This window comes from Siphateles boraxobius, unplaced genomic scaffold, assembly GCF_051911475.1.
Source record: "Siphateles boraxobius isolate OS27281-9 unplaced genomic scaffold, OSU_SipBor_1 22, whole genome shotgun sequence".
Lineage (NCBI taxonomy): Eukaryota > Metazoa > Chordata > Actinopteri > Cypriniformes > Leuciscidae > Siphateles > Siphateles boraxobius.
This window is the reverse complement of record NW_027508833.1, coordinates 14,420,284-14,443,447: the sequence shown is the minus strand read 5'-3', so window position 1 is coordinate 14,443,447 and position 23,164 is coordinate 14,420,284. Positions and strand designations below refer to the sequence as shown.

The 23,164-nt window shown below is 40.6% G+C and overlaps 1 protein-coding gene across 1 annotated transcript in view; it reads left to right on the top strand.

Annotated features, from left to right (window-relative positions):
- Positions 1 to 23,164, top strand: part of LOC143746699 (kinesin-like protein KIF6) — a 203,184-nt gene that overhangs the window by 144,017 nt on the left and 36,003 nt on the right. The window contains exons 17-19 of the mRNA XM_077238694.1: positions 4,543 to 4,624; positions 4,775 to 4,910; positions 18,942 to 19,009. Coding sequence (XP_077094809.1) covers positions 4,543 to 4,624; positions 4,775 to 4,910; positions 18,942 to 19,009 — 286 coding nt within the window. The remainder of the gene's footprint in view (positions 1 to 4,542; positions 4,625 to 4,774; positions 4,911 to 18,941; positions 19,010 to 23,164) is intronic.

The following is a 23,164-nucleotide window of genomic DNA, read 5'->3' as shown; positions in this document are numbered from 1 at the left end:
GACGGGAGGGCAGACCTTGAGCGTCATCTCGCGGAGGGCGGACAAAGGTGCGACCGCCTCCTCCACCCGGGGGAATGGCAGAGTATCCCCTCTCGGCGGCGCCGTCCACTTGGGAGAGCGACGTGGAGACGTGGGATTGAAGCCTTGTGGAGAACGGTTTATTCCACGACTTAGCCAGTTCCGTGTGGAGTTCAGGCCCTGGCTGCGGGCGCTTGACAGCGGCGACTCTGTAGAAATCAGCCGTCAAGTCTGTTCGGTGCGGGCTCTTTCGGCGGCGACCACTCGAGCCCGAGTCATTTGACAGCCTGAGACAGGAGGCACATCAGCTCAGCGTCCACTCTAGCCCGGGTCCGGCCTGATTCCTGGATCGAGGAGGTGGAGGAGCGAAGCGAACCCGACCACTCCTCGCTGTCCGAAGTCATGATGGAACAGCAGTCCTTTGTGGCCTGTTCCTCGGCCTCGTCATCAGAAACGACGGCAGTGCGGCTCGTGGGCGGCAGCTGCGCATCTGTGAGGAGAGGCGGAGAAGGTAAGAGCGACGTTCGAGGGAGGGGTTCCGGCGAGCGCGTTGCGGTGGCAATATGCTACGGCGGCCATAGAGAACGGCGCTTCTTCTTGCGTGGTCCTGTAAGGGGTGGAGTGTGAGGGTTGAACTCTTCGAGTTGACCCCACAGGGTCGACATCGGAAGCGCTTCGCAGAGTTCGCATCCCCCTGACGAGAGGGTGAGAGCTGGGTGTTCCTGGGCCAGGCAGAGAGCGCAGATAACGTGGCAGTCTCCATCGCTGAGCGGGGCAAGCCGCAGGAAGTGCGAGGCATGTTGAAAAAGACGCTCGCTGCTCTTTTAGAGTGAAGTATTTGAATAAAAAGGATACGTCGCCGGATAGCGTAGCTCGCACGGACGGCTGTAGGTGGCGAAGACGACCGGCTTCTTCAGGCGCTGTCCTAAGCTGGCTAGTTGCTCTTTCGACGGCGGCGGCTTCTCTTTAGATCCAGCGATGCGGAGAGCTTCGCGGAAGAGATGAAAATCAGAGAAAACAGCCTACGAGCCCTGCTTATATACGCTAAGCCACGCCCATATTGGCGGGCTAGGACGCTGTGAAGGCGCGAGCGCCCTTCATTGGACATGACGTCACGTCGGGCTCAGTGGTAGGCTGCTGCAGTTCCCGCAGGGCAGCCTATGAGCATGCTAGACAGCCTGCTCTAGGTCTGCTAGCTGCTGCACTGCATTGACAATTGATACAAAATTAAGGATAATTTTTTGGCTTCAATATCTCAAAGTTGAATCTTTCCCGTAACGTAAGCTAAACTTACGCAATACGAGAGAACCTCTCGTAAGAGATCTTATTCAATACGAGAGAACCTCTCGTAAGAGAACACCAATGTTTCGCTACTTACCTGTGTTGTCTCCTCCTTTATTATGACAGTAATGTATGTGTGTGAAGTGTTTTGTCATTTTTAGTGCATTTTGGTAATGAAATTTACTGCTGTGCCAAGCTGAAAGTTGGTGACGAAAACTTTGTAAAGAATTTTAAAAAAGTGACCTAAGTTACACATTTATCAATATTACTTATCTTATTAAGTAATGAAAAATGTGTCGCTCAAAAAAAAGATTCATTGGATGAACTCAATTAAGTTAGGATTTCCATCCAATAAATATATGTAGCCCCAACTCAAACTGAGTACATCCATTCAACAGAATCTAAATTAGTTAACCTAACTCATTTTAATCAAATAGATGAAAAAGAATATAAACGAGTGACTCGATTTAACTTATTTTTATCAAATACTTATTACTAACCAGACTGACTTTATTTCTGTCAGACGTCTACAAAAGTTTTATTGAGAATTAAAAGGGGTTTAACTTTTCCATTTAAAGTTACCATAACAGTGATTAGTGTTTCCATTAGTTGGGCTCTTAAGTCTTATTATATCTATTGTCTTTTCTGGCTGCTGTGACAGTGTGTTTGTTAAACACATTTGGAGCAGCAAAGTAAGCTAAAGTGAAATAAGATCAGCTGATGATGGTTACCTGTTGATGGATTTAATCATTATGAAACAGAATTATTTACTGAGGTTTTTATAATCTAACCATTATGTTGTCACGTTTTTTTTCACAACACATAACTTGTATTACTGCAGCATGAGATCTTTAACGAATACAAGCACAAACAAGTCTGTTTATGATGACACACACAGACATCAACAATCAGCTTATGAATCTCAACAATGGTGACAATCAAAAGTACTTTGCTGCTTTCCCTTTATTTAATTATGTAACAATTTGATGATTGTACTGTGCTTGAGATGCTTTTCTTAATAAAAAAATAAAAAAAAATAAAAAAAGTACTTTGCTGCAATACATGCTGGGTACCACCATAGTACAAAACTCCAAGCATGCATTGCAACATGAATAAATTATGCACCTGAACTGTCCTATAATTTTGTTTGATTCTAAATATTCGCTTTTATTTTTTACTGTTTTATTTGTTGTGAATTAGTAGCTTTTCAGTGATGTTCTGAATTAATCTGTTTATCGATATATTTGTGATTGTCACCATTGTTGAGATTCATACGCTGATTGTTGATGTCTGTGTGTGTCATCATAAACTGACTTTTTTGTGCTCATGTTCGTTAAAGTCTTCAAACTTATTGTTATAATAATGCTTGATCTCATGCTGCAGTAACACAAGGTTTTTTGTGAAAAAAACATAATTGTTATGTCAAAATACCTCAGTAAATCAGTCTGTTTCATGATGATTATAAAATCATCAACCGTTAAACATCATCAGCTGATCTCATGTTACTTTAGCTTTCTTTGCTGCTCCAAATGTGTTTAACAAACACACTGTCACAGCAGCCAAAAAATACCATAGATATAATAAGAGTTAAGAGCCCAACTAATGGAAACATTGATCACTGTAATGGTGACTTCAAATGGAAAACATAGAGTTGAACCCCTGTAAATTCTCAATAAAACTTTTGTAGACGTCTGACAGAAATAAAGTCAGTCTGGTTAGTAATAAGTATTTGATAAAAATAAGCTAGCCTCACTTGTTTATATTCTTTTACATCCATTTGATACACATGAGTTAGGCTAACTGACTTACATTCTGTTGGATGTATGTACTCAGTTTGAGTTGGGGCTACATATATTTATTGGATGGCAATCCTGCCCACGACTTAATTGAGTTCATCCAATTAATAATTTTTTGAGTGGAGCTATTAATACATTTTTAGTTTAACCAATTAAATATATATACACATATGATCTTAAATAGATATATTTAAATAAATCAAATACGATTTAAATGTGTCACCTCTAAGAAGGGCTTGAATCATTTTTTGAGACGACAAAAATGAAAGAAAAAAAACTAATAAAGCAGCACAAAATAGTGGAACTACTCACCCATTATTTGAATTAAAATATACCGCAAATTGAAGTTCTGTCTCTACTCTGTGTTAGTGAATCATTTAAATACTAATTTGTCTTTTGTTTCATGTAAGTACATTATGTAATAATTTAATTTGACTCTATGGATAACAATTTTATATTATGCTTTGGTGTGTTGTGTGAAATAGGGGTGTTATACTCCAGTCTCGGGATAATACCCTAGTGCCACCATGCAGAGGACTCTCTCTCTCACAATATTAGTCACACCTGTTTTCTGTCTGCCAATCACCTCAGACTATTTAAGCGCAGAGTGTCTGGTGCTCAGTGTGAACTTTTGTTTGCCATAGGTGACCACTCGGAGTGGTTTTCCCCTGTGCAATTTCCCTTTTGTGTATGATCTTGCTTGTCTACCCTTCTGCATTTTTGCCTCATAGTTTCTTTGGATTGAGTATTCGTGTTTAGACCCTGCCTGGTTTACTATGGTGACTTCCACACTGTTATTGCCATTTACCATTGTGTGTTTAATAAAAACTCTGCAAATGGATATGAACATGCATTTGCCTGGCGTCCTGCAACCAGAATCCGACCAAACAATTAGATATTGGATTTCGCCGATAACAATAATTAAGATGTAAAATCTGTCTGATAACCATTTTATCAGTCAATAGTTTCTAAAACTAATCAACTAAATGAAAATTAGTGCAGAAAAATATTATAAAATTAACAATAATGTTTAACAATGGTAATGTTTTGATGCTGTTACTGTATATTTTAGAACCAAAGATTTCCAACTGAACCCTCTGGTGCTTACCACGGAATAACATGAGTCGGTTTTTCCAGATAACTGTTATTTACTTAAAGAAACTATTGGTCCCAATAAATCAGTAAAACCATATCAGTTGGCCTCTACAAACAACAAACCCAATAAGTACATGCCTTTTTAATATGCGTTACTGTGAATATTTAGCACAACAGCATTTCTGGAGGACCTAGCCATGCTTTCCAAAAGCATTTCTGAGTATTTTGAGTACTGGAAAATTTGTAAAACTTCTTGTTGTCAAGCAGCTGTTGTGACAGTGTTTTTAAAGTTCTTTAAATAGTTCTGTATTATGTCACTTCTTATTGTATACCTTTATTCTCTTCTCTTTAGTCTTAACAGGAAACCAAACAGAATCAGAATCAGACTCTGTTGAGGAGAGAATCCTTAACCAGATAGAGGAGCAGAAGAAAAAGTGTGTCTCATTTTACTACTAAATTATCTGTAATTCACTCTGCAAACCTTATGTGATCTGACAGTCTACAAGTAACAGTTTAAAAAGAGTTTTTTTTGTTTTTTTGAGTGTTATGATCTTTATGAAATATGTATTTTTTTCTCTCTATAGTTACAAGACAACATCTGGATGTTTAAAAGGGTTGAGAACAGAGATTGAACATCTACAGTTGTTGCGTGAAAAGTCGAAAGTGAAACTCCAAAGGGACTTTGAAAATTGGTGGATCCAGGAGGGTGCTAGACTACAGGTTTTATTGTTCACAATATATAGCAGCATGCTCTGTTAATCCTTGATATTTTGCTAGTTAGTAACTTTACAGTTCAGTCCAGATTTCTCTGAAATGCAATGATTAACAATATGTCACTAGCTCAATTTGCTGGGTGATTACATGTGACAGTTTGTGGTCATTCTTCACTTTGACTGTTATGTGGTCTAAGTTGTACAGCCCTTGACTAGTGTGAATGTGCTTTATCTCTCTGTCAAGTCCAAGCAATATTTATTTTAACAAACTTCCAAAGAATAGAAACCATCAGGGGCGTGTAGTCCACGTAAGCTGTGAATGCTTTGATCCAAGCCATTCGTGAACTTGCTAATTAGTATTATTAACACTATAAATTCCCTTGTTTGAGGTGTACCATGAGGCTTACATGATGATACAATTGCGGTAGCGTCTGCTTTGTTGTTAAAAAAAAAGAACTTTCAGGATTTACTTAAGACACGCAGTGAAAAATTAGCGCTGAAAAGGTGTGGTCACAATTATTTTTGCGGCTGACCTTACTGTATATGCATATAGGAGTTTCCCTTTCAGACTTAGAATATCAAAATCGACTACTGGCGGTAGATCCTTTTCCTATTTAGCACCAAAACTGTAGAACAGTCTTCCTAACATTGTCCGGGAAGCAGACACACTCTGTCAGTTCAAATCTAGACTAAAAACACATCTCTAACCCTTTGACATAGCAAACAAATAACACATTATAGACTTCTATAATTCAATGTTAGGCTGCCAAGATTAGGTCAGCCGGAACCGGGAACACTTCCCATAAATCCTGATGTACTTGTTACATCATTAGAAGGATGGCGTCCAGGCCGTATCCGGATCTTATAAAGGACCTGCGCCTGGACACGACGACAACGCAGTCCTTAAGTGTCAACTAGTCTCTCCACTGTGAAGGCCTCCTTCCCTTTACCTCTGTACAGATAAAAGGTTGTCGGGATAATACCATTTCACGTGGCGGCGCGGAAGCGATAAACAATTCTGTATTATACATTTTTTAAGGCTTGAACCTTGGAACCTATTTCATGGTTTGCGTTCTCGAGCCACCAGGCACTGTTTTGTGCAAATGAGCGGCCGAATCGCATTAAGGGTTTTCTGTTAAAACGGTGTCGTGTTAGCGCCCCCTAAGTTAATAACTGATGATCATTGCGACGGAAGTGAATCAATCAAAATTAACTTTAGCTTGACAATAACTTTATTCTAGAGCTGCTGTAAAGCCAAAACAATCTCTGTTACTATAATTTCTTATTATCACTGTAAAGCTGCTTTGAAACAATCTATATTGTTAAAAGGGCTATATACATAAATGAAGGTGACTTGACTTGACTTAAAATTTATGGGAGGAGAGTATTTAAATGGATCATGCAATATGATTTACTAAGGTTTGCGCTAGTCAATTTACTTACTTAATTTACTTTACTTACTTACTTACAAAAAACCAGATGCTAATTTGTGCTGCTCTTGGTAGATTGCGTTGGTCATTATGGAAATGATCCGGCTGCATCTGTGTTCTTTAATTTGTGTGACATCAGTAGATCACGCACAGATTGTTTGGACTCCCATAGGGAGTCGGAGACCCGGATCAACGTTGCCACCTCCATCACTGGACACCGGTCCTGGAAATGACCTGAATCCCCACATATCCAGCAGGCCAGCCCATGTCTCGCGGTCTTGCTGTTTTTTTTTTTTTTTTGGTTTGTTTTACAATCAAAACTAAAAGTCTGTTGTAACGCAAGCCTTACTGAACATGTACCGAGTAAAATATTACTGAAAATTTATTAGTAATGCCTTACACTACTGCGTTACAGCAAAAAGTAATATGTTACTGTAATGCATTACTTTTGTAACGCGTTACTCCCAACACTGCACATGACACAAGAACACTTGTCTTTAAAATACAAACAAGACTTTATTGATTATTCTAAAACATAAAACTAATATCTAACACAAACACACACACACACACACACAAAAGAAAGTGAGGAAAGAATGAGTTTTAAGGGTGAGATGATGAAATCCCAAGTTTCTTGAAATATATTCACTTATAAGACTTGACCTGAACAAATCATCAATTTAACCCTTCTATCGTTTCTTAGGCGGGTTATTACATTTTATATCAAAGTACCAGTTCAGCTAAAAGTCCGGAGGCTACTTCTGTTTGTCTTTGTTCCTTTGGGGAATCTTTTATCGGTGTAAAAGGGTGTTTTCCCCGTATCGTTGATTGGCTGCCGGTCTCGTTGTCTGGGTTGATATCTTGGGTGGCCAATCACGTGGTGTTTTGGCTGATGGATGGAAAGTATTTGAAGTTGAAAGCTGGCTTTGCTGTTGATTCGTTGACCTAAAACTTTGCAGCAAAACTTAACTTATAACCAAGACTCAACGGAACTCAGTCTTCAGTTTGCTCAGACTGAATGGAGCCCACTTCATTTATGGTCCTAGATTGTTGATTTGTGGTCAAGTGTGGAGTTGAGGTTTTTGTGTGGAATAATGTTTGAATGAATCATCTGGAAGATTAATTTGTGTTTGGTTCGCCCTCAAATCCTACACCAGGGTGGCGAAAAGTCTTTAATTAATTAAATAAATTCAATTCAAATTTATTTGTATAGCACTTTTCACAATACATATTGTTTCAAAGCAGCTTTACAGAAAGTGCATTTCAGAAATGTACATAGAAAAAATACAGTTAGTTAATCATGTAGTAGTTTAGGGCATAACAAATCGCGGGCGTTGAGTCGTCTCTTCACAGGCGTCGAGTCGTCTCTTCACAGGCGTTTAGTCATCTCATCGCAGGTGTTGGGGCATCTGACTAGCGTCCCGAGATAACAGCAGAAGACCAGATGGGAGATAATTAGCATAGCTGCTGTTCATAATATTAATGCATTCGATCTGATTCAACAGTGGTATAAAAGGTAAGCATTATGTGAATGCTTGGCTAAAGAGATGCGTCTTTAATCTAGTTTTAAACTGGGACAGCGAGTCTGAGCCTCGAACAATAACAGGAAGGCTATTCCAGAGTTTAGGAGCTAAATGCGAGAACGCCCTCCCTCCTTTAGTGGACTTAGATATCCTAGGAATGGCCAGAAGCCTCGAATTTAGTGATCTTAAAGAACGCGATGGATTGTAGGGGGATAGAAGGTCCATTAAATACACAGGAGTTAAACCATTTAGGGCTTTATAGGTCAGTGGTAATACTTTGAAATTGGTGTTAAATGATCATATTTTCTTGACCTAGTAAGAACTCTAGCAGCTGCATTTTGCACTAACTGTAGCTTGTTTATTGAGGATGCAGGACAGCCAGCTAATAAAGCATTACAGTAATCTAGTCTCGAGGTCATGAATGCATGAACTAACTTTTCTGCATCAGAAACAGATAGCATGTCACGTAGCTTAGCAATGTTTCTAAGGTAGAAAAAGGCTGTTCTTGTAACATATGAAATATAATTAGTGTCCAAAATAAACATCTCGGTTACATATGGTAACCCTCATTTACATTTACATTTATTAATTTAGCAGACGCTTTTATCCAAAGCGACTTACAAATGAGAACAATAGAAGCAGTTAAACTAACAGTAGGACAGAAATACGTAAGTGCAATAACCCCTCTCAGTGTAATTTTAGTGCAGTTTTTTTTTTTATAGAAGAGAAGAGAAAGTGTTAGTACTACTGAATCAAGTGCTGCTGAAAAAGATACGTCTTCAGCAGTTTCTTGAAAGTGGCTACCGACTCAGAAGCTCTGGTTGAGTTAGGCAGATCATTCGACCAACAGGGAACAGTCATGGTAAAGGTCCGAGAAAGAGATTTTGTGCCTCTTTGAGATGGTACCACAAGACGACATTCGCTAGCAGAGCGCAAGTTTCTGGATGGCACATAAGTCTGAAGTAATGAGTTTAGGTAGGAGGGAGCAGTGCCAATGGTAGTTCTGTAGGCAAATGTCAGTGCCTTGAATTTAATGCGAGCGGCAACTGGCTACCAGTGCAATTTTGTGTGGAGAGGAGTGACGTGAGCTCTCTTTGTCTCATTAAAGACTACTCTGGCTGCAGCATTCTGGATCAATTGTAGAGGTTTGACAGAGCAAGCTGGAAGACCAGCCAGGAGAGCATTACAATAGTCCAGTCTGGATAAAACAAGTGCTTGGACAAGGAGTTGTGTAGCATGCTCTGTAAGGAAGGGCCTGATCCTCCTAATGTTGTGCAAGGCAAATCTGCAGGACCGGGCAGTTCTAGCAATGTTGTCTGTGAATTTCAACTGATCATCAATTACAACCCCAAGGTTCCTAGCTGACCTTGATGGAGTTATGGATGATGAGCCTAGCTGAATGGAGAAGTTGTGATGAAGTGTTGGGTTGGCCGGGACCACAAGTAGCTCTGTCTTCGAAGGTTTAGTTGAAGGTGGTGGTCCTTCATCCAGCCAGAAATCTCTGTCAGGCAGGCTGAGATACGAGCAGCTACCGTCGGATCGTCAGGCTGGAATGAGAGGTAGAGTTGCTTGTCATCAGCGTAGCAATGTTATCCATTATTCATATGTAGTACAACCTTCGGGCAAGTCCATCAGGGAACGGAAACGTACGTTGTGACCGACTGATAGGAATCTCGCTATAGAGGCCAATCTACTTCGAGTGAAACTAAACAAGCCAATGCACATTGGCGTGCAATCATTTGCACCAGCTGCGCAGCCTCGCAGCTCGGGTATATGACGAGCAGCAGATGCGACTGCACTTCAGTTTTTTGCTGAGGAGCCAAGCCTGATAAGCTGGCTGCCCCGGCGGATGGCAGCAGATGTGGCGATGGGACGTACATATCCGTTCCCTCCCTCAGGGAACGAGGGTTACCATATGTAACCTAGACGTTCCCTTATCGGTCGGTCACTCTCAACGTACGTCGTGGCCGACTGATAGGAATCCCAACCAAAGCGTCTCAGCTGCTGCACCCCATCCAGCGCCCTGTGCAAGCCTCTACCCCTTCTTGCCTGGAAGGATGAAAGGAGGATTACACAGAGTTATACTGTCACTGTTGTTCCATGATAACCCATACAGTGAGACATTGGATAACACTGGGAAAGCGTGCCCTTTCTGTTTAGGAAGGAGAATACTGCGGAAGCCACTTTCCTCAAGGAGTTATGTGGAAAATACATATGGACTTGCCCGAAGGTTGTACTACATATGAATAATGGGTGACTTAGCACAAGGGAGATACACAGGCTTCCGATAGGAGCAGACATGGAGAATATACACATATGGGATCCCCGTAGGGTTACACATATGGGACCCAGCCTAGACCCGGTTCTCAAAGATTCAGCTGATAAAGGCCTGGCACGGGACGCTCCACCATGTCCAGGCCGAGGGGGTTGGAGGACTCGACAGGTTTTTCACTCTGGAGTTATAAGGGTGCACAGTAGGGTGCAGCAAGCCGACAGAGCCGGTCCTCTCTGTGCTTCTACCTGTTTAGGGTGAGAACACGGGAGGAGACCGGGTCTACACGTATGCTATAATATCTTGCAAACGTGTTAAGTGTTGCCCCGCCCGCAGCCAAGGTGAGCCAAGGTGATGGCATCCACTATCCCTTCTGCTGGCCTCCGTAACAGACAAAGAGCTGATCTGAAGTCCTGAGACTTTGAGTTCTGGCCACGTATAAAGCAGAGCGCAAACGGGACAGCGCAAAGTCAGGGCTGGATCTGCCTCCTCCAGGGGCAGCACTTGCAGGTTCACTACCTGGTCCCTGAAGGGTGTGGTAGGAACCTTGGGCACATAGCCAGGCCGGGGTTCTCCACGCCAAGTGGAGTAAGGGCACAGGTGCATTGCAACGGCCTGCTCCACTGGCGGGATACGCGTGTTTCCCTTAGCTTCCCCGCCATGAGGGAGGAGGAGCCACCGGAACGGTTTCTGGCAGTGAAAGGTGCCGTCCACATCCCTGTGAGCTCCTCATGCACCTCCGGGAAGAAAGGCACTGGGGTGGTTTGCTGAGAACCAGCGTGCGCCACCCCAAGATACCAATCATCCAGGCTCGAGGGCATTCCACACGAGCCGATCCTGTTGGCGGCCCGGGAAAGCATGGCCATCATCTCTGGGTATAGCTGCCACACCCGAAGGAGGTGTCTGACCCACCCTCCGATTCAGCGAACGACATCTGGTCGTCGCGGGGAGCACCAAAGGAAATGACCGGTACTCACCTCGAGGATGGTCCATAACGTTCGGTTGGTAACTCAACTGGCTGCGGAGCGTGAGAGGTATGAAGGTTCCTAGGGGGTTGGTTCCCCAAAGGAAGTGCACTCACCGTGATCCTCAGGTCTCCCGCGTCACTGCCCGAAGCAACCCTCGGGGGAGGGTTGGAACGAGGCAGAGGCACGGGGACTCCGTCTATTTGCAGGAATGACAGTCTCGACCGCAGCTCCGAGATGGTCATCTTCCCACAATGGGTACATGACTCATCCACGAACGCTGCCTCAGCGTGGTCGAGGCCCAGACACATGAGGCAGCCATCGTGACCATCTCGTGACCCCAGGTAACGACCACATCCAGAAACACACGGATAGAATGTCATCTTGAAAAAGACGCAAACTATCTGTGTAAGTTCTTTTAGGGACTGCTCTCACAGGTTCTGAGGCACGCAGGGGAACAGTCACTGCGAACACAGATAGGAATGTGCATCTGTCTGTGTGCTGTCTCTCTCTCGCTGGCAGGTCTTACCAGCTGTGAAAACAGCCTTTGGGCACTCTGAGGCACACCCTACCAGCTGTTACAACAGCTTTTTTTTGTTTGCTCAGTAACAAAAACAAAAAAGACTGCTTGCGCTGCTGTGCTGTCACGCCCGCACCAGGAAGGAAAGCTCCGGAAAGTATTTTATTCACAGGGAAAGCTGTCCGGTAAAATGTGTAAAAATGAGCTGTTGCTGCCAGATCTCACTCAACGAAAATCACATTGTATTTAATACAAAACTAAATCCAATTTAAAAAGTCTGGAACTATTTTCATAGTATTTAATTTCCTCCATAGGGAAATTTATTCTTTCTAAAAAGGAACATAGTTGTGAGGATACTGGCTTTTCTAGTATCTTTGACATAAAAGGTAGATTCGAGATCGGCCTGTAATTGACTAATTCTGTAGGATCAAGTTGTGTTTTTTTTAACAAGTAGTTTAATCATAGCTGTCACAGTGTTGGGTTTGTGTTCCCCAGGTGTCCACTAGATGTCCTCCTCCCCCACGGTGTCATCCACTTTATGAACTGCATTCCCCACAATCCTTGTCTGTACCCATCACTGCATCATTGCACTCAGCTGTTCCCCATCATCAGTGCACTAAGCTGTTCCCCATTATCATTGTTAGTTCTGTGTTATATATACCCTGCCTGTTTAGTGTTTGTGACGGAGTCCTTCTGTCACGATGCACACACGGGAAACAGAGATCCAATAGCAGTTTTATTTAAAGGGTAATCCGTACTCACAAACTAGTCCAGGCAAGGGTCAAATCCAAAAGGCAATCCAAAAACAAGAACACAAACAAGAACAGGCAAAAACAGGCAAAAACAGGCTACCAGAAGTGGTGTGACAATATACAAGGACTCCGTAACAAACACTAAACAGGCAGGGTATATATAACACAGAACTAACAATGATAATGGGGAACAGCTGAGTGCAATGATGATGGGGAACAGCTGAGTGCAATGATGCAGTGATGGGTAAAGACAAGGCTTGTGGGGAATGCAGTTCATAAAGTGGATGACACCGTGGGGGAGGAGGACATCTAGTGGACACCTGGGGAACACAAACCCAACACTGTGACAATAGCCAGCTTAAAAGTTTTCGGCACGTATCCCAGTGACAAAGATGAATTAACAATATTGAGAAGAGGATCTATGACCTCTGGAAGCATCTCTTTCACTAGCTTGGTATAGGGTCTAACATACATGTTGTCGATTTAGATGATTTAACGAGTTTAGAAAATTCTTCCTTTTCTATAGTAATGAATGAATCTAATTTTTCCTTGGGGAGACTACAACCTGATGCACCCTGATGCGAAGCTATAGTAGACGGTTTCATAGTTATCATTTTCACCCCTATAATACCAATCTTGTAAGTGAAGAAGCTCATTAAGCTCGAGAAGCTCAAGTCATTACTGTCGTGCTACTTGGAAACTTCTGGGCTTGAAGCTTTATTTTTCGTTAGTTTAGCAACTGTTTCAAATAAATACCTAGGGTTTTGTTTATTTTCTTCTAATAGGGTTGAAAAATAAGCATATCTAGCAGGTTTTAAGGCCTCTGTATGCAATCGAGCTCTACTTCCATGAAATGCGAAATACCTCTAGTTTAGTTTTCTTCCAGTTTCACTCCATTTTTGTGGCTGCTGTCTTAAGGGCCTGAGTGTGCTCGTTGTACCACGGCGTTGGACTATTTTCTTTAAAGGGTTAGTTCACCCAAAAATAAAAATTCTGTCAGTATTTACTCACCCTCATGTTGTTCCAACCTCGTAAGACCTTCGTTCATCTTCGGAACACGAATTAAGATATTTTTGATGAAATCTGAGAACTGGATCACTCCTCCATAGGCTTCTAAGGGATTGAAACTTGCCAGCGCCGAAAAGTTATTTAAGATATCGTTAAAATAGTCCAAGTGAATACAATGGCTCAATCTTAAGTTAATCAAGCGACGAGAATACTTTTTGTCTGCAAAAAAAACCCCAAAAATAACGACTTTATTTCAACTATTCATTTCCTTCTCCGTGGGCCTCTAGAGAGTTAACTTAGTGTGATAGCGTAGAGCTACGTCACACGTAGGCTCACTATTAGCCGACGCTGGTCATGTGTGTGATGCGTGTGACGTACAACAACAGAAGAACTGCGCTATATCACTAGTGAACTGACTCAAGGCCCACAGAGAAGGAAACGAATAGTTGAAATAAAGTCATTATTTATTTTTTGCACACAAAAAGTATTCTAATTGTTTGATAAACTTAAGATTGAGTCATTGTAGTCACTTGGACTATTTTAACGATATCTTTAATAATTTTTAGGGGCTGGCAAGCTTCAATCCCTTAAGAAGCCTATGGAGGAGTGATCCAGCTCTCAGATTTAATCAAAAATAATTTGAGTTCCGAAGATGAACGAAGGTCTTAGGAGGTTGGAACAACATGAGGGTGAGTAAATACTGACAGAATTTTCATTTTTGGGTGAACTATCCCTTTAATCTTCTTTAAGCGCAACGGAGCAACTGTGTCTAAAGTGCTGGAAAAGAGAGAGTTAAAGGTTTCTGTCACAATATCGAGTTCTTCTAAGCTATCTAGGATGCTGAGATGATGAAACTGATCAGGAAGATTATTAATAAAGCAATATTTAGTGGCAGAAGAGATAGGTCTAACATATTTGTAACACTGAGTCGGCTTTGCAGCCTTGGCTAAATTAAGTTTATACGAAACTAGATAATGATCTGAGATGTCATCACTGCTGTAGATTTTCATTCGGTAGGTCCTGACACGTGTTGTCTAACTCTATTAGAGTTCAGAATGTCTTTAAACGCCAATCCCAAAGCATCTTTTTCGTTATCTACATGTATATTAAAATCACTAACAATTAAGACTTTATCTGCAGCCAGTACTAGCTCTGATAGAAAATCAGCAAATTCTTTGTTAACCCTCTGGGGTCCAGGGTGTTTTTGGGGTCCTTGAGATGTTTTGACATTTGATTTTTGATGCCCTGACATTTGTGCTTTTTTCAGTTGCTTATAAACATATTAATAGCAAAGGTGTAATTACACTCTATTTAGCACAAACAGGGCTACCATAATATGTGAGCAAAATGTATGTACATGTTTGCATTTTTGAGAGAATATTGTTTATGCATGGTAATTGAAAAAACTAAAACTTAAAGTGTCTGAAATAAGGCCACAAAACACATACTAAATATGTGTCCACAATACTTTTGAGGTATGGGCGTTGTTGCCTACAGTTTTTGCTTCAAAATGATCTTAAAATCATCCTGCCTAATCATTTACACAAAACAATACATTGATTTAAATTTTATAAGACACCTTTTGTTTGGAAAGGCAATATGCGTGGAGGCGTGTTCACACCTGAGAAGACAAAGGCCGGATAATGTGCCACATACATGAGCTGCATATTAATTAGTCTTTCACACAGGTGTGTCACAGGGTCCCAAAGAATGCAAGGACAAAATAAATTATCTATATATATACATATTTTACAATTAGAAATTGTAACCAATTACAAATAGGTTACAATTACACAAACAATTACAATTTTAACAATATTTCAAGTGTATTCTTTCTTTGTAAAAAGTATACATTTTATCATACGTATTAAAAAAGGTAAAGATTCATTAGTTTGAATATTGGAACAAACACTATAATAACATCTTAGTTGATAATTAAATATACCTACTTTATTTTTGACAAAAAATCATACTATAGTATATTTAACATATGAGCATAAATTGGTGAACAAAAGCTTAACTATTTAATGTGACAGTAGTCTTTTTTTACAGTCAAAACTTTATAATCTATCCAAAACTAACTATTGGCATATACATGTTAATTTGCAGTTTGTTGCTTATACAGACATTTTATTTCAACATATTTCAGTCTATTTTTACTCATCTTAGTAGGCTATAGCAATATAGTTTGGATGTTCTAATGTAAAAATAACGTTTACTAATGTAGGTGCGAGAGTGAATGAACGGCACAGACACGCGCTGTATAACTATAGTAAACAATGTGCGTGCGTCTGTGCGGTTCATTCATCATTTAGCCTACACACAGACACGCAATTCATATTTAAACACTCTTTTTGCGGTGTACAGACACTATTCAACATCGCGATTAGAACAAAGCACTTAAGAATAAATGACTTACTACATCAGCTGGATCCGTTGCTCCTCGAAATGAAACTACCAGCACTTTTGGTACATTTTCCAGGGTTATTAGATAGTATTATTCCTCACAGGTAGCAAGACGAGGTAAAGTACAAGTTTTTATTAAACATGATGTGTTTTATAAACCAGCTGGTGGGCGTTGGCATGTTTGAATGGCTTGCCTTAGAGCATTTGCGTTTGAATACCGTAACCGTGCGCTCTCCGTGGGCGTGTCACATTAGCAGAATAATGAGCTGAGAGAACGATAATGAGATCGGCTGACACCTCTCTCTTTTTTATAGATTACATAAACAGAGAATATTTATTGAATATTGAATCAATATTTTGAATTACATATTTTAAAAGTACAAACTTGAATAAAGATATATTGGTCATACTTGGGTGAATAGTATTCGCTGAGTTTTAAGTTTAGAGACGTGCTCCAGAAAAAAGGTTAACGGAGATGGAGAGACAGAAAGCACACCCTGTTTATTTTCTTTATTTTACAAAAGCACAATGTTTTATTTCGATTGTAAGTGGACACAAAAAATAGACATTCAACAGTTTATATTTCTTAAGTCTGAATGACCAAAAATGACAGAGTATTTTAAGTCTATTTTCCTGCTATGTGAAAAAAATCGAGTAAAACGCGTCGGAGCGTTTCTCGACCCCAGAGGGTTAAAGTCTGTATGGTGCCCTGGTGGCCTGTATATAGTAACCAGCACAAATCTCAAACGTGATTGATCATTTACACTAGATAGTTTTACATTAAGCACCAACACTTCAAAAGAATTATATTGACTTCAGTAATTCTGAAGATATTACTATAAATTACAGCAACATGGTGTACATGCTATTTGCTTGGCCTCACCTCAATGTAATCTCAGTTCACTGACCATGTTAAGTCAGTCAAGTCACCTTCATTTATATAGCGCTTTTAACAATATGGACTGTTTCAAACCAGCTTTACTGTGATAATAGGAAATTAAAGTAACAGAGATTGGTTTTGGCTTTACCGCAGCTCTAGAATAAATTTATTGTCCAGCTAAAGTTAGTTTTGATTGATTCACTTCCGTCGCAACGATCATTAGTTATAAACTTAGGGGTTTGTCGTATAAACTTATGTCGCTAACACGACACCGTTCCAACAGAAAACTTTTAATGCGATCCTGCCGCTCATTTGCATAAAACAGTGCCTGGTGGCTCTGAGAATTTTTTTTATCAGTTCCGCATAGCCACTTGAATCGGAATTATTCCGACAACTTCCAGTACAGGGGTAAAGGGAAGGAGGGCTTCACAGGGGAGAGACTAGTTGACACTTCAGTGTTGTCGTCGTGTCCAGGCTCAGGTCCTTCATCAGATCCCGATACGGCCTGGATCCGGCGGACTGTGGTAACCCTCGGGATAAAAAAAGAGACTAATGGCGCTTTTCCATTACCAGTACCAGCTCAACTCAATTCGAATCAACTTGGCTCGCTTTTCGCTCCATTTCCATTGCAGATTTCCATTACCTCCACAATAGTACCTGGTCGTCATAGCGACGCCACAGGAAACTGCCGTGACGTAATCTTCTCGCTGGTTCCTCTCTTCGGCAACCAAACAAAGGAAAGTCTGCACCTTCTCGTTTGACCACGGAGTATTCTTACGAGTTGCCATAATTGTCACGGAGCACGCGGCTGTCACTGAACGTGCGCCTTCACCTTTCTCCGGTCTCACTCGGTCCTTGTCACCTGAGTTCTAGAATTCCAATTCCCATCACTCCCCTCTGCTATCATTAGGATCCATCCCTGCCTGGTTTCTCCATGAGTATCATCACCTCCACCTGTTAATCATTATCTATGCCTTATCTGGATGTTTTGTTCTTAGTTTCTTTAAGAAGTCTTGTTTTGCCACACTGCATGTTGCTACGTGTTCCCTTGGTGTTTCATGTCAATGATTCCTTGTTTCATTGCCTGCTTCAATAAAGTACTGCAGATGGATCCGACTCCCTCAGCCCCATCATTACAATAATAGTAGTAATGGGTATATCACGCAATCTCTGGCCAAACTATTTAAAAATGGCGGGGAAATTCAGGATACTCAGTCTGGCGCATGCAATGATGACGCAGTGAATAGTGACTATTCTCTCTGACCAATCAGCAGTCTGCAGTGTTTTCGCTTCACATTTTAGTGTCGCCTCAGCTCGCTCAGAACCTCGCCGGAGGTGATACGAAAAAAGTACCCGAAAGCAGGTACAGGTACAACTTTTACACAGTGGAAAACCAAACAAAAGCAAGTCTAGTCGAGGTGAGGTGAGGCGAGTCGAGTCAAGCAGGTACTGTGTAGTGGAAAAGCATAATATTAGCGTAGACGCCATCCTTCTTATGATGTACAAAGTACAGGATTTATGGGACCATTTTATAACCAGTCTAAACAAGTATCTCTTTATTTAAGTGCAGACAACTGCTCATCTCTAACCACAAGCACAAGACAGAATCAGGTGATGTGTACATAAATTAGAATAAAGTTCTGAGCAAAAGGCCATGTGTTCTCTGCTCCATCATACGTTTATGAAGATCAGTTGAATAATTGATGCCACACTGCAAGTTAAGAGGCTACAAATGGACATTTTCAATGCCGCTGTAATTTTTTATTTCAAAATCAAGTCTCTAGACATTCAAAAAGCTTGTAGAATATTATCATCAATTTTCCAAGGTATGATATTTGTCTGAACAGATTTGTACCCTTTTTTATTTTTTACTCCTATAAAGTGAAACCAAAATTAGCTTCTCAGACCATTTTCAGGACAAGTCTCACCAAAGGCACTTATTTTTGTTGTTGTTGTGTTACAAAGAAATGTGATTGTGAAGATGCAAAACAGGAAGTCTTTCATTATTTTGGAAAAGATTTAAATAACACTAAATATTTTTTTATTATTGCCACATCAAACTGATGATACCATGTAAATCAAGTAGTTAAGACTATTTGCCTGTAAAAAAAACTTAATGTCACTAGGGTGGTGCTATAATATTCAAAGTTCTGAACTGTATGCAGTGTACGGTTCGATACATTGATTTACTTTTATAATTTGTTTTTAAAAGACTATGAAAATGTATGGCAAGCTATAAATTTTACATTGGCATAAACAATATTTGTATCGTTCTTCATCAGGGTCACAGCGCAGAGAACACAGGAAGCAGTCTAAGTCACGACAGCCCTCTCAGCTGCATGTTAACCAGGTGACAATGTTGTGCGTGCGTGCGTAAAGTAGTCAACATTTGAAGAGGATCAAAACCTTTCATCAAAGTTATACATTAATTTTGAACAATACCAATTCTTGTCTTAGGACAACTTTGATTAACTTTTTTGATTCACTTCAAATGTTGACTACTGTATATATACATACATAAGTGTGTGTGTGTGTGTGTGTGTGTGTGTGTGTGTGTGTATATATATATATATATATATATATATATATATATATATATATATATATATATATTGTGTAAATATTTTATTATACCTTTTCATGGGACAACACTGAAGAAAATAATGAGACTTTGCTACAATGTAAATTATTGAGTTTACAGCTTGTATAACAGTGTAAATTTGCTGTCCCTTCAAAATAACTCAACCTATAGCCATTAATGTCTAAACCCCTGGCAACAAAAGTGAGTACACCCCTAAGTGAAAATGTCCAAATTGGGCCCAAATGTCAATATTTTGTGTGACCACAATTAATTTCCAGCACTGCCTTAACCCTATTGGGCATGGAGTTCAAGGTTTAGCAAGGCAGTGGTCATCTTGGAGGTGTGTTTGGGGTCGTTATCATGTTGGAATACTGCCCTGTGGCCCAGTTTCCGAAGGGAGGGGATCATGCTCTGCTTCAGTATGTCACAGTACATGTTGGCATTCATGGTTCCCTCAATGAACTGTAACTCCCCAGTGCCAGCAGCACTCATGTAGCCCCAAACCATGGCACTCCCACCACCATGCTTGACTGTAGGCAAGACACACTTGTCTTTGTACTCCTTCCCTGGTTGCCTCCACACACGCTTGACACCATCTGAACCAAATAAGTTTATCTTGTTCTAGGGCTGGATGATTAATCGAAAAATAATCGAAACCGAAATTCAGAGCCTATAATCGACGTAATTTTACCATGTGGTTATTTCGGTTTTTTAATCCTATTAATATTTCCGCCCACTGTGTGTTAATGTACTTACCCCTTAAAACATATTACCGCGTGTGTAGACACGTAACTCCGCCCCGTCCAGTTTGCGACATTGAAGCAACATGAGCCCTTACACACAGCGCGTTGATCACGGGAAATTGCCAGAACAAACACCTTCTGTGTGAACGCAAACACGACCCGGGATTGATGCCAGGTTGGGGACATAGTAACATTGCCGTGTTCAGTCCCGGAACGCGCGCTGTGTGAACAAAAGCCGTAATGAATGCCGTGTCGTAATGATGGCGCTAAGCCGGGATCGTTCGCCAGCGTGAAACGGTTCGTAATGCGCTAGTTTATGATCGAATCAGAGAAAAAAAATGCACAAGCGTGGTTTCTCGAGAGAAATTGCAGCTCATAAGCAAACTATAAACGCCGCTTGGACATCTCACGTGTCTTTGCAGGTTGTGTGTGTCTGTGTGAACGCACTCTGTTGATTCCGGAAAATCACTGGCAGTGTGAATGAACCAAAGTCAAACGAACCCGGGTCAAATCCCGGGCCACTTTATCCGTGTATTTTCCGTGAAAGGGAACTCAAACACTGAGTCAACTCAGCAACAGGAGCCGCTTGTACCAAAGAAACACGCAAAAAAAGAGAGAGACTGAAAAACGCAGAGCAATAAGTGCCTCCACTCCACAAAGCAGGTTTCGATAACACAAGCATTTACAAATGCTACACAATATGAAAAGGATCAGTTTTTTTAGTTTTATACAAGTTATATTTTACTTTTAAGATGGCAATATTTACAATCATTTATTTTGTTTACAAAAATAACTATTTTCTACATTTTTAGGAAACTTTCTTTTTGCATTAAAACTTAATCACTTTTTTATAAGACGATTTTATTTCAAGCATTGTATGCTTTGTTTGATTCAATTGTTTGAAATATTTAATAAGTAAGCATTAAAAGCTATCTGTGCGTTTCCTTATTTTAGAATCACAAAGATAGGATTATGCATTCTTTCATTAAAAAAAAAATAACCGTGAACATATTTACAGTATAAGCCTTAACAGTGACACATGAGAAATATTTTTTTTGAATAATCGTTCAATAATCATAATCGAGGTAACTTGTTCGATTAATCGCGATTATGATTTTAGCCAAAATCGTCCAGCCCTATCTTGTTCTCATCAGACCACAGGACATGGTTCCAGTAATCCATGTCCTTAGTCTGCTTGTCTTTAGCACACTGTTTGCGGGCTTTTTTGTGCATCATCTTTTGAAGAGGCTTCCTTCTGCGTATGGTCTGAGCACTGACAGGCTCATCCCCCACCCCTTCAACCTCGGAAGCAATGCTGGCAGCACTCATACGTCTATTTTGCAAAGCCAACCTCTGGATATGATGCTGAGCATATGCATTCAACTTCTTTGGTCGACCATGGCGAGGCCTGCTCTGTGTGGAACCTGTCCTGTTAAACCGCTGTATGGTCTTGGCCACCATGCTGCAGCTCAGTTTCAGGTTGTTGGCAATCTTCTTATAGCCAAGGCCATCTTTATGTAGAGCAACAATTCTTTTTTTCAGATCCTTAGAGTTCTTCTTCTTTTCGTTTTATGGCAGATTGCAACCATGACTTTTGAAGGTGCATACCACCACCTACTGTATCGGAGTATGTAGCATGAACTATGTTCGTTGGGACTACTTTATATCATAAAAATAGATAAAAAAATAAAATAAACAAATACAACTTTTTTTAAAAATCCAATTTTATATCCCTATATTTTTCAGATATTGTACAACTGCTTTCTGTGTATTCTTTACACCATCTCCTGTTGTGCCTAATAAACCTTCAAGGTTCCACTTCCTTCCTGCCTGACTTATCTTTTGATTTAGCCTCATCCTCTCATCCCTATACTTCCTACAATGTAATAGTACATGTTCTACACTTCCTTGGACCTACATTCCAAACATTTATCTGATTGACTTTTGCCGTTTAAAAACAATGTTTTATTTAACCCTGTATGATCAAACCTTAGCCTGGTTAAAACGCTCTCCTCTCTTCTGTTACTTCTATTCACACCCTGAGCATTAATAGATTTTGGCAAACTGTAATATTTCCTTCCACTTTTAACCACATCCCACCTGTCCTGCCATTTCTTCATCATATCTTTTTTGATTATCGCCTTAGCTTGTCCTTTTCCAAGGGGTATATTTATGACATTGCTCGTCCTGGTTGATTTTTTTGCTATTTTGTCTATTCCCTCATTCCCTTTAATACATGGTCAGCAGTGGCAGCTGCTGGTCTTTTAAAGAGAGGAAGCTGTATTAATGAATGAATGAACAAACGATCAAAAGAAAATATTTTAAACTTGACGGAGGAAATGTGGGAATTAGGTTAAACTGAAACAAGGAATGTGGTTTATAATTTTGTGAAATTTATGATGAAAATTGGTTTGCAATTTCACCAAGCAAATAACAAGAAATAGGTTCCGGCAGTTTGTGTTTCGACTACACTTGCAAAATCCGCGATGGGACTGAACTCGAATAGCTTCAGCGTCAGAGAATTTTTATAGTACAAAATCGCTGTCAATCAAAAGGAGATGCAGTCTTGCGACAGACCCTCCAATCATCACGCAGAAGCCCGAAGTCTAGGCCCACTCCTCCATTCACCCCCAGAGAAGCTGAGCGTCCGTGGGCGGGACATAATCGTAGCATTTATCCAATGACCGTCTAGTTTCGAAGCACTGAAAAAAACTGTTCAAAGCAGCCCCTTTGAAGTCAATGGACGCTCGGCTTCAACGAGGAAATGCACTGTGATGCTCCGGGAATGTATGAGAAGGAAATCGAGTCAGCCGACCTGCTATATTTAGCTGATTCTGAAGGAACTCGTCTTTGAGATGAACGTGTTCTAATGCATTTTTAGTCAATAAAATGTTAACACTAATAATTTGTTAACATTATAGGGGAAGCTGAGCTTCCCTTGCAGTCTTAAAGAAATATACACTGGTGGGCAGGTACCCAGCAGAATCTCATATCTATCTGTAGTCTCTGTAATCTAAATAAACTTTGTTTGGATTTCTAGCATTAGATCTTCTCTATTAGATTTCATATTTTGAATACTATAAAGGGCTGCTGCAGAATCAACCCAACACACCACTCTGTCTTGTTTTACCTCCTCAACCCACTGCAGTCCTACAATAATCACCATCATCTCTGCCGTGTA